Source organism: Pagrus pagrus (assembly GCF_965226575.1).
Source record: "Pagrus pagrus genome assembly, chromosome: 8".
Classification (NCBI taxonomy): Eukaryota; Metazoa; Chordata; class Actinopteri; order Spariformes; family Sparidae; genus Pagrus; species Pagrus pagrus.
Genome location: NC_140192.1, coordinates 10,134,080 through 10,146,042, shown reverse-complemented (window position 1 = coordinate 10,146,042; position 11,963 = coordinate 10,134,080). Strand labels below are relative to the sequence as shown.

The 11,963-nt window shown below is 39.9% G+C and overlaps 1 protein-coding gene across 4 annotated transcripts; it reads left to right on the top strand.

The window, feature by feature from the left end:
• The first annotated feature begins 847 nt into the window (after positions 1 to 847).
• cep78 (centrosomal protein 78) lies at positions 848 to 10,902 on the top strand. 4 transcript variants are annotated; one of them, XM_084359287.1, is made up of 17 exons: positions 848 to 1,052; positions 1,831 to 1,881; positions 2,102 to 2,370; positions 2,523 to 2,698; positions 2,865 to 2,937; positions 3,044 to 3,147; positions 3,245 to 3,419; positions 3,545 to 3,658; positions 3,869 to 3,933; positions 4,051 to 4,153; positions 5,158 to 5,275; positions 5,573 to 5,615; positions 5,820 to 5,975; positions 6,100 to 6,177; positions 6,608 to 6,789; positions 9,117 to 9,279; positions 9,702 to 10,902. In XM_084359287.1, the coding sequence occupies exons 2-17, from the start codon at positions 1,862 to 1,864 to the stop codon at positions 10,221 to 10,223; spliced, it is 2,361 nt and encodes a 786-aa protein (XP_084215413.1). In that variant the 5' UTR covers positions 848 to 1,052; positions 1,831 to 1,861; the 3' UTR covers positions 10,224 to 10,902. The 4 variants fall into 4 exon arrangements, with proteins under 4 accessions (XP_084215413.1, XP_084215416.1, XP_084215415.1 ...); XM_084359288.1 differs by lacking the exon at positions 848 to 1,052 and adding an exon at positions 1,081 to 1,286; XM_084359290.1 differs by lacking the exon at positions 1,831 to 1,881 and having other exon boundaries at positions 849 to 1,052.
• Positions 10,903 to 11,963: the final 1,061 nt, after the last annotated feature.

The window sequence follows — 11,963 nt, the reverse complement described above, 5'->3', positions numbered from 1 at the left end:
GAGAACGGACTCCTGTAATGTTTTTTAAGCATGTGATGTATACTTCTTTTCCAAAAACATGTTACACCCCCGCAATGTACAGGGAATTATTATGGGACGTAAATGCATCTCTCAAAGGATAAATTCACTCAAAAAGAAAATTCAGTCAATATATACTCAGCCATGCTGATGTAAAGTGGGTTGAAGTGGGTTCAGTATCTGGCTCTGCCCCAGCCTTAAAAAGGGGTCTAAATAATGTATTTTGAAATCAATTTGGGATCTCAGGGCTTCCTCAGTCTTGTATTACACCGGATGAGCTGTATTGAGACATTTTATGTTTTCTTTTCGTTGTTTAATTAAGTTTTAAAACAAGTCCCCTTCTACTTGAATTGTTTAGAAATATGTGCAATGCAGTTCTGCTGTGAAGCTCCAGATATGTTATTCAGTCTACAAAACTTCACCTGACTCTCCATTGGCATGGGGGTGGGTAGACAATGAACAGGTTTTCGCTTTTGGGTGAACTAGTGCTTTGAAGTGGTGTGAAAAACAATGTATCAGAGTAACAATTATAAAGATATTTGAAGGAGATAGAAAAACATTGTTGCCTTGTAATGGAAAACCAATATTTTATGATAATATTTAGCAGGCTATCACAGCAGCACAAGAACAGGCTGAGACAAAGAGCAATGTTGAACAGAGTTGTTAAGGACACGTGTGAGCTCTGAGAACCACTGATGTGTTAAGCGTATGAAATCCATTGTAAACTTTATTTTCCTTCATAAATACATTTCTGTGAATGTTCAACACAGCATACACTCCAGCACACTGCACTGCAGTCCTCCATCAGGGGATGAATTTGCGTCTCCGCTCCGGTAGGGGGCAGCAGGTCTCTGGATGAGCGCACACAGGCCGCAGTGAAGAAGAGGTGGGCGAGGCTTCACTGGCACAACAGCGCCGCTTTTGAGCGGTTCTCCACATCAACAACAATAACAGAGATAATTTTTAAAGACAGTGGTCGAGGATAACCAAGGCAACAGTAGCACGACGATAGAGCCTCCAGTTACATGTGGAAGGTATATTACATTATTTTTAGTGTGATTAAATGTTATTTAATAGTGGATGAAAGCCCAGTTAATATCACGACCGTTGACGGCTTGTCAGCAGCACTACGACCTGCAGCTCTCCTTACCGACGGTTGCTAGGAGCTTAGCTTAGCTTGCTAACTACCACTGTCACATAGCATGTAGCATCAAATAGCGTTGGACTTAACGCTTCACAGTTCGTTGCAACTTTGCAAGGTTTTAAAGGTAGTAGCCAACTAATCTGTCTTTTAGTTGTTTCAATTTCATTTACTGCAAGGTATGGAAGTTGTCGTCCAGGTGTTGCACTTAAATCTGTGACCCGTTATCTTTAGGCTAATCAAACATGTCTCCCTAGTCACCTTAGCACAAAGTTGGCCAAAACGTTTTGTTGCCCAAGAGCAAATATGTCTTGAATTTTAGTAATTAAGTCACTGAACAATTACTACAAAGTTTTTGTGCACCAGAAAGTCTTATGGGGAGATGAGTCAGATCAGAACTCATACTGTGAAAGACCCAAATATGCTGCACACTGCAGCATGCATTTATCTCTTATTATTGGCCATATGAGAGCTGATTGTAACGTGACAAGAAAATGTGACCTTCCTTGTCTCTCTCAGTTGCCTATACGAGCCTGTGGACACATTTTTTAAAAAGTTGTTTAATGCTGCTGAACTGGATTTATTTTTCCATGACAGTCCAAAGGATGTGACGTTTTTGTATGTTCACGAGTGTTTTGTCTCAAACAGTGTCTCTCTCTACTCCACTACAGGACAGCAATAGTAGCTAACGTTAGTTTAGAAATGGAGCCCGCTGACATAATGTAAGGACCAGCATCCAGCACAACACAGAAGTTCTACAGAGCCCCTTTATAACAAAACTGAAGAATCGTCAACCTATCCTAGAAGTCAAGAGCATTGTCAATTCACAGTTTTACCACATCTACAAGAGGAGTGGATAAGATCTCATCGCCCAATTCATCTGGAATTATTCTGACCAGGGAAATGTTTGCTTCTTGACCTTAAAAATACTTATGTTCCTAGGTCAAAGATGGTTCAAGACAGCGCTCGCATTCGGCAGCGGGGTGCCCAGGATTTTATGGCATACTATGATTTTGCCTGTGCCAGACAGGAATCAGTCCCTCTCCCCGCTGTTAAGATGAACCTCGACAAAGGGATGCTGGACTTTAATGGAGACAGGGTGAAACTCACAGACTGGCCACCCATTCTCAACTCTATCTGCATCGACAAACACCTGCACCACATTGCGATCAGTAGCACATACCAAGCTAGTCTTGGTTCTGGAGACACAGGTAAGTGGAAGAAAAAAATGAACCTGGTACATCAAGTAACAGTGGGGAAAAACAGTTTATACCCTCTTAATTACATATGTGAGTTAAATCAGAAACTTGAATGACTTAAAAATTTTGCCAATAAACCTTAATCATATCATCACCAATTTCAGATCGAAGGTACTATAAGTCTAGCTTCAGGAAGAAGATCCCAGCCATTCGCTCCAAGGACATGACGTTTAAGTTGTGCAAGGCCCTCAGAGAGTGTCTGACTGTCTCTCCTAACCTCAAGACGCTGCAGCTTAGTGGGCTTCCACTGAGAGAGAGGGACCTGATCACCTTGACAAAGGTAAAAACAAACAAAGGTTTTAACTTTAATGATTTACTTTAGTCAGAGAGATGCCGCAGAATCCAAAGCACATTTGTATTTACTCTTCACTTTTCTCTTTCCTCTTTATTACCAGAATCTTCTTTACTTATGTATTTACTTGGTAAATAATAATATTTCTTTCCAGGGTTTGGCAAAAAGTGTTTGCTTGGAAAACCTGTCTCTGGCTCACTGTCCAATAGCTGATGAGGGCTTAGAGGGTGTGTACATTCACAGTATTATTTCCTTAAATTGTTCAGAAAGCCCCTACTACTGTACTGCATGTGAGTGTGCTGTCTTTGTAACTTACATTTTCATATGTTTCAGTCATTTGCCAAAGTGTCAAGTATTCCAAAAGCATCAGGACGGTAGATTTTACAGGATCCAATCTCACCTGGAGAGGGGCAGAGCACATGGCCAACATCATCAAGGTGTAGTATGTCATTTTTAAGACTTTGCGTTATGGACTCTACTGCAGTGAGATGTAACATATCATTAATCGTAAGGCCTATGAAATGTTTTTCTCAGCATCAGGGAATGCAGAGGCACGGTACGGCATGGGCAGAGTCTCTGCGGTATCGACAGCCACAGTTTGAGGGAATGGGAGGTCTCCGCCGGGTCACCCTTAATTGTAACACTTTGATCGGAGACCGAGGTGCTGCTGCTCTTGCTAATGAACTGACGGAGGACCTCTGGGTTAAAGGTTAGTTTTTGTAGGATAGTGTGTGGGTTTGAGAGAAATAGAAGAGAAGATATTATTTTTTTGTTGCTGATTTCTATTTCGTAGGAATTTTGCTCAGGTTTTCTGTTTCGTGACTTGTTGAACAGCTGTGGACCTGCAGAGGTGTGGTCTGTCCAGTGAAGGAGCTCGTCGCTTGTTGGAGGCCTTGAAAACTAATTCTGCTCTTTGTGTACTGGACATTCGCAGTAACCCTTTAGTTGGTAAGAGGTCAAAGTCATGATATAAATTATTGGTTTGCTGTGTTCTTATTGCTCATTCTAATCAAGTTTTCAATATGATTAAAGTTGTTTTCATTACTGAAAAATGCTATGATTACTATATAACTGCTTTTGATAGTATAATTGTTCAGAAACAAGTCCAGAAAACACTTTTTCCCTTGCTAAATAGTTTTGTTTGGTTTTTTTTGACAGACAAGGTCCTAATTAAAACCATAATAGAGAAAGTGCTGATGAATGCTAATGGACAGTCACCAGAGGTGAGCGTCTGGATCATTCAAAGTCTAAGAAAAAAATAATTGAAATAGTTTGAATTGAATGAGTTGTGTATCTTCATGCAAGCTTCACATTCGTTTCTTCTTCATGTTGAACTTTAGTACTGCTGGATCAATCCTGCAGCCACAGAGCCACAAAGACCTTCCGGACCAAAGAGGCGAGCACTACCCAGCGCAACCAGAGGGAAAACTACATTCAGGATAGGTATGTGGAATTTTTTTTATGTTCTTGTTTTTCCTCAAGGCTACATTAAACACAGGCACCTGTCTGTTCATTCAAACAGTTAAGGTCATTATATCCCTCGTCAGACAAACATACTACAGATTTTTGTGGTGGTGACCACACAATCATGATCTTTTCTCTTTTATTTATGTGGCAAAGGGTTTTGTCTCAGCACTTCATCAGGCTCATAAAATGATCTTTTATTGTGACTAAAAAGGTTCATTTTCAGAGACTGATCTAAAACAGATTTTCAGACTCCTAAACTGCATTTAGCCATAGTAGAAATACAAATCTACAACGCTCCAGCCTGTGCAAAAACAGGCATTACATTCAGTGTTGGATGTGTTTGAATCTGTGTGGGTAGCGTCTGTTATCTCATACTGATAATAGTTATTTTAATTTTTTTTCCTTTTGGCTTTTAAGTCATCTTGAGAACTGGTAAGAACTGAATTAATTTCTTTTGCTGTGCTCCCTCACACTCCAGACAGCTCTGCTGACCAGTGCAAAAAGAAACTTGTAAAAAGACCTTTAAGTGCTTGTTATTGTTCAGATGTCTTTAATAAAATGTTAACAATTTTTTAACCACAAGTCTAACTTTTTGATGAATATATATTGTATATATATGACACAGTTGTTTAGAACCTCACCTGACACCAAAGTCAACACCTTTAAAGAGTCGTAAACATCAGAAGCAAAAGATGAAGATTGCCAACTGATACAGTAACTAAAATTATTTTCAGTTGAACACAGCCATAATTCTCTTTTGCTTGTGATGTTTAGACCCTCCTTTTGTAGATGTAGCTCTCCAAGCATTTAATGATTGCCTTATTGTTGGTAATTTATGCGTCTGTGTCCTGGCAGCCATTATGAGCAATGACTACACATATTTTTGTTTTGCATCCATGCCCAATCCCCAATGCTCCCAGAAAAACTCCCTGTGGCTTGATGAATCTTCAGCTCTCTATATAACTCTCTCTCTGGTGCAGCTCCTCGTAAAGGATCATCTCCTGGTGGGCAGAGTTCAGGGGCTGCTCAGACACAGATGCCCTATTCCCGCTCCCGTTGTGTGCCTTGGCGTGCTGCTGCAAGAGCTGGACGCCAGAGGTTAGGAGATGTTGGCAAACCAATATACACTAAGTTAAAAAAAGATACTGAATTCCATCCCACTTATTATTAGAAAACACTGATAGAACAAATACATCCAATCAGATTGGATTGTGTTTTTTTGGGGTGTGGTTTGAACGTGAATTTGAATTTCGGTGTTCAGTTTTGATCTGTCTGTAGAACATACTGAAAGTTTTACGTAAAACACCTCTAATATTTACAGAGCTCTCCTCAGGTGTTGCTGTGATGACGCTTACGGAAAAAAGACTAATTTTATGTTGGATGCCTTTGTTACAGAGGTATGCCTCCTGGAGTCACTGTAATGGATCAGACCTTTCAGGTGAGTTTTCTTCTTTTCTTCTTCTGTCCGTGAAATCAGAATCATCTCAGCCAAGTATGGATTGAATTCATTTCAAATAATTTATGTATTTGGCAGAGACTCGTGGTCAGTGGTAGAAAATGGATGACCCTGTCAAGAATTGTGCAAATACGGCATTTAATTTCAAAAGTATCATCATCTTCATCTGTTAAAAATTCTCATTAGGGTGCAGCCACTGTGAAGGTTACTGTGGAGTCGGACTCGGAGGGAGAGGAGGATGAAGAAGAGGAAGAGGAAGAAGTCGTGGTGGAAGTTGAGCAGAGACCACCTACTCTAAATCTCCAGGACAGGGTCACTGGACGGCAGTTTGAATATCTACAGGTTAGTCACATCACGCTAGTTACAAAACTGGACAGGGACAAAAGTGTTTGGACTTTTTTTGAACTATTTATTTTGAAGTACTGCTGTGTATATGTGTGTGTGTGTTCTTGTGAATGCCCTGCAGATGGAGCTAAAAGAGTGTCGTCTGAGGCTGGCAGAGGAGCGCAGAGCCAGACTGAAAGCTGAGTCAAGGCTCATGGAGGTAATCTCAAAAAATACTTGAATCTATTTTTTGTTTGTTTGTTTGATTTCTTCTACTGTAACTTCTCTGTGCAGCAGTTACCAGCTTGAATGAGCTGTGGAACGCACTCTCGATGTGAAGTTTGTGGACATCATAGACGTCCTTATTTTTGAGATCTTGTCAGTGTCAAACTTTGTTTTGAGACAGCAGGATATTTATGCCACACTAACATTATGTAATTTGAGGATCGGTCAGCCATGTTGAAGTTGATTTGGTGGAAACTCATTTGATGGTGGGTAAATTTTGCAGTGTCTTAAAACCAACAGACAGTCATACATGCTTTAATATTTGGATGTAATGCTTGTCCATGGGTTGTAGTATGGTATTGTGTTCAAGAGACCGGCTTCAAGATTCCCGTTTATTCTTTCTTCCTTTTTTTATTTCTATTCAGTCCGAGTTGGAGAATGCCCGTCTTCGTGACACCAACCTCTCCCTGTCAGAGGCCCTTGCAGGTGCTGGCTCTGCATCAGGACCACCTGCTATCAGTGCCTTTGAAGATGACGCAGTCCTTGAGAGCATTGAGAGCTCATTCACCAAGTTCCATGCTTTCCTGGATCTCCTCAAGGATGCTGGGTGGGTACTCTTAAAACTGTCCAGTACAATGTTTCTCTTTTGACCAGGATTGTGCCAGTTTGGTTCTGAGCCTAGGCGGTTCAAAGAACGTGTTTGTTCAGAGTCAGACCTTTCAGTTTCATTATGTGTTTCTGTTCATTCAGTTTTCGTTCAGTTTCATTTTGACAGAATCTGAGTAGAAAGGTGTTTTGATCGAAGGATCTATCTTTATTTATTATTTCTTCAGTTAATGTTCACAAGGTACCAGGGCTCGGCGATATCTCGTTTCAATCGTATCTCTGTATTTTCAGGCTGAATGGCGATACACAACATACATAAAACTACCTCCACCAAGGCCCCTTTTGTACTCACTCATAGATACCAGCCACCTAAATACGCACGATTTTAATAAAATGAAGATCCATGCATTATTCCCTGAGAAATTAAGGAAAATTAAGAGAATGCCTTATCTCGCATTGTTAAAAGAGTCCAAAAAAAATTACTGAATCCATCCCTTTATCTGGATCCGCACTAAAAGATAATCAAAAGTTCTCCATCCACATTTCAGGGGAATCCGTTCAGTAGGTTTTGTGTAATCCTGCTGACAAACAAACAAACAAACACGGGTGAGAACCACCTTGTTGGAACCACTAAATAGCAACGATTTATTTTAGCGTAAGTTTAATGTATTTCTGTGTTGGGGGAGTTTGAAAGGTAATTTTCCATGAACTTCAAATGAATGCAGTACTAAAGAAATGCTGACATTGTTTAAAGCATCTTTATTTATGCACATAGCATGGACAGAGAGAGAGAGACTTTATGTTATATATATCTCGTGGATGAAATGTCTGTATTGTCACTGCTGCATTTTTGTAAACACATCAGTCTCACCATCACGTGATCGACTACAACTACCAGATAGAAGAGCGATGCACTATCAGTTCACCCCACATGCAAACAAGCGTCTCTGTCTCACACACACGTCACAAAGCTGTATCACATGGGTGCTACTGCAGTTATTTCATTCATCGCACACACCTACTTTTGTTTAGCTTGTGTGACATATAGGTCTGTGTTGCTCTGTACAACTGAATAATGTGACTAATGAATGATTTACCGGCGCTGTGTGCGTTACCTGCCCTCTACAAAATGAGGCAAACATCTAGAAAGGGAACTAGATTATTTTTTTTTTTAGGAGTTGTTGGACCAAACCAGAGCTAAAAGACAAGGGATTAGTGGACTCATTGTGGTGGACATTTTTAAATAACTTAAATTACCCCTTTTTGGACAAACATCGCGTCATGCATCTTTAACATCTGTTGATTAACTGCTTGATTGATCAACTATTTTGTGATGTTCATACATCATGAAATTTGCTTTTGTATGAAAGACCTTATCGAGTTGTGGGGTTGATGTCCATCATACTGGACTGCATTGTGATCCGAAGTCAAAGTGGAACAGTCAAGTATTTCAACACCTTTTATTTGGTACACATCCTCGCATGTGACCGAGGGAACGGTGGCGAAAAAGTGTAGTTCCCAGAATGCTGGGCTGTCTTTGGTTAGGTGACTTTTTACTGTAAAGGTGGTGCTTGTTTTCTGTTTCGTTCTTAGATGGTCTTCAACAAAAAAAGGCTCTTTGTGTTTCCCTGTTGGTCCTCTCGTGTTTGGAAACCTGATACTGAGGCCAGTTCAAGAGTTTCATTCTGAGAGGAAGAGTTTCTCTTTGACAGAACCACCTATTTCATTTTCTTTTAATATTAATTTATTTCATGACACAAATTGATATCTACTTTTGTTTTAAGGTTATTTCTTTGATTGTTTAGCTTGATTTATACTTAAAATGGCCGATAAAGGATACTAAGTTGTTTTGAAACCGAGGTCACAAGGTGCAGTCCATAGGTGGAAACCAGAATCCACCCAGTATTTTCCTTAAACATAGGCTAGGTCTTACTCTGCTGCTATCTTTGTTCCCTGCATTTTCTTTGCTTGTCTACAGCTTCATTTGCTGTGTTTTCTGCATTGATATAATCACCATGCAGTCTGTTTTTCTTGACTTCACCTTTTTGATACATTTGTACTGTGACTCATCCATTCCTCATGTGCACCATTATTGTATTCTTTTGCCCAGTGGAAACAATTAAACCAGTGTCCTTGAATGTTAAATGAGGAGGTCCACACAATAGAAAATCCTTGTTTCAGTATAACATTGCAACCAATACCATTTAAATACATCTTTAAGAAATTCATCTTAATGGATGTGGCAAAAAGAAAGAGGGCAACCTGTATGTCGGGTAGCATTTGTTAACATTTTTTCTTTTTCTTTTTTTTTTTTTCCTTTTCTTGTAGCCTCGGTCAGCTAGCTTCAATGGCTGGAATTGACAAGTCAGATTTCCAGCCTCTGGGAAGACCTCAGCTCTCCTCGACAGTAGGACCACATGTGGTTGGTGAAGCATCGCCGACTAGAGTGGAGTATCGGGATGTTGGGACAAAAACTGATGCTTCTTCATTGGTAAGGGTTTGCAGTGTTTGGGAAACGTTGCGATGTGATTATACAAGCAGTGTTTCAGTCTCATGGTTTCATTTGGAGCAGTGAGTCTACTTGAGCATATGCAAGTACTACATTTTGCTTAAAGGATTAATTGTTTATCTTTTTGTCTTTTATACTTCATCTCTTATTGTTTTACACATATACAAATAATTAAAAGAGATGGCCGCAAAAATACATCAAAAAGTATCATGTTAAAAATGATAAATACTTGCTTATCAAATAGTTCAAAGTAAAATACAATATACTGCTAAAAATTGAATTATATAATTTGTAGAAAATTTGAAATAAAAGTACTTCTCTAGTTGAGATGAATGAGCTGTATCCCATGAATAACATGAAATTGTCCATTTAATTTAATTTTCTCTCCCAATTTCTGTCTTCAGGTAGGCAGCTTCCTGCCTGCTCCACCCGGTAGACTGATTGACACCAACACTCGCAGATCTCCATCCTCCGGCAGGGAGTCCTCACATGACGGCAGGCTGTTAGATGTGACCTTCACTCAGGCCTCTGTACCTGCAGCAGACCCTGGTACAGATGGAGAAAGGGAACCAGATAGATATTCAAAGCCCGTTACCCAGCATGACTCAGGTTCGGAGCACAGTTACCGTAGCCAAAAATCCTTTGATAAGGTTTACTTTAGTAGAACTTTTCAGTCTCAACCAAGCCACACCAACAGCAACTCTCACAGGAGCAACGGGTCTTATGGTGGATTGTCTGGAAGATCGAGCGTTAGTGACATAATGAGTGACAAGGCAGAGTCTGTGGGATCAGTGGGGTCGAGGAATGAGGGGAAAAGAAGGCTGGTGACAGAAGGTCAGTCAGGGTCAGAAGGGTCCGACTATCCTGGGAGGGAGATCAGGTCCCTGAGCGGTCTGGGAAGGCACTCAGATGATGAATCCTTCTGATCAGCTGACCAGAGAAATATGAAAAGCTCTGCCTGTGTGTGTTCACAGTGCCTTCTCCTTGAAGTGCTATCTGGATTTAACACCAGAATTCTTACATCTTCAATCTTGGTTTAATTTTAGGTAGAGAGCATTCAAGGTCAGTTCAATACCTTGTTGCATATAAGCCAAAGGAGTAGTCGAGTTGAAGTTCCTATGAAAATAAAAATTCAGTTACTGATCGAGACGAATGTGTCAAAAAATGCAATGCCATGTATATTTTTGTATTAACATTTCATCCTTTTTTAGTGATGCAGCATGTTTTTTGCAGAAGGATTTTGCACTTTGGTCATTTATAGTAAAACTTTTTCATTCAATTAAGTGTGATAGTAGCTATTTGGGTGTCCAAGCTAACCATACCTCAATCAGGTCTAAATTTACAGATAATGTGATCCTATTTTGGATGAGAATGCATCAAGTCTCAGAGGAAAATTACAATATCAAAGCCATCTCCTCTTTCTATGGCTGTTTTAAACAGCAATTTTATTTTTTAAAGTGAATGCTACTGTAAAGATTTTTTTGTTGCATATTGAATTTGTCCTTTTTAAAAAAATCTTTTATGATGAAGTGTTCTTTTGTTGTTGCTGTTAGGTATTTTGCACTACTCCTAAAATGTATGTTTTTAATAAACATTTTCACAGTTTGACGTTGTGTTTCCAAACTTCAAAATTGAAAAAGCTTTTTGCTGCCACTCCAGAAATGTTAATAATGCACCTTCGCAGAGCATTAAGAGCCTGGCTTTACCTAGCTTTACCTAACTTTACCTGTGAAGATTTTTTAATATGCCCCTTTATATCCTGCTTATGCCATTAACACCTGTAGTGCTGAGAAATTAAGCTTTGAGTTAGTTCATGCAGGATACAGAAGTCACACACCCCTGTTCAGTGAAATGTTGATGAATAAAATCAATGTGCCGTGACATAAAAAGTCCCTGCTTTACTGGATAATATATTATTCTCAGTGCTGCATGTATTGCTAGAATTATCCCATGTTGGATCCGTGTCTACCTGCTTTCTAGATGCAGAAACTGCATCTAGAGCATGTGAGCTCCTTTGCCAGGACCAAAATCTGTCGACTGCACGAGTTGTTTACTGTCACTTTTGGTGCAGTGCCGAGACAGAGAAGTGGGACCAGAATGTGATTTTTTTTGGGTAAGAGAGGGACACAGTGTTCTGTTGTACAGATGTGTAATGTTTTCCATTTGTGGCGAGCGCCAAACACCAGGAAAAGCCAAACGTGCAGCTCTTGTGCAGAAGGTTACATAAAGTGCATGAAGTGGTTCATTCATAATGTCTTCTCTGTGTTACCTACCTGATATTTTAGAGACAGCTGTAGGGATTTTGTTTTGTTTTTTGTTTGGCAGTTTGTCACATCTCTCGTTTGATTTTCTCCTGTTCGTGTGTGCTTGGCGTGTTGCAAGGATGCCAGGAACATCATGAACTGCTCTGCAAGTTTGCACAAAATGGGCAAGACTTCAGAAGCGGGGACAGTTTCTTTTAGTTGTATTTGCACTTACGTGTACATCAGCAGGGGTGGACTGTGTTGTCCAGGGACATTGTGTAACAGCTGTCTGTGATGTGTGAGGGCATGATAGGAAAACAATGTCACAGTTTATGCACAGTCGCTTTAGCAGCCTGGATCATTGTTGTAGCTGTAGCAGTTATCTTAAAGCAAAATCAAGTGAATCTACCCCATTTTTTCACC

What these genes read in the sequence shown, in the direction of transcription:
- cep78 (XM_084359287.1), top strand. Translation starts at nt 1,862, where the DNA reads ATGGAGCCCGCTGACATAAT. An exon ending in CTAATGGACAGTCACCAGAG is followed by an intron (nt 3,934 to 4,050) that starts GTGAGCGTCTGG and finishes GTTGAACTTTAG; the next exon opens with TACTGCTGGATCAATCCTGC. An exon ending in GATCTCCTCAAGGATGCTGG is followed by an intron (nt 6,790 to 9,116) that starts GTGGGTACTCTT and finishes CTTTTCTTGTAG; the next exon opens with CCTCGGTCAGCTAGCTTCAA.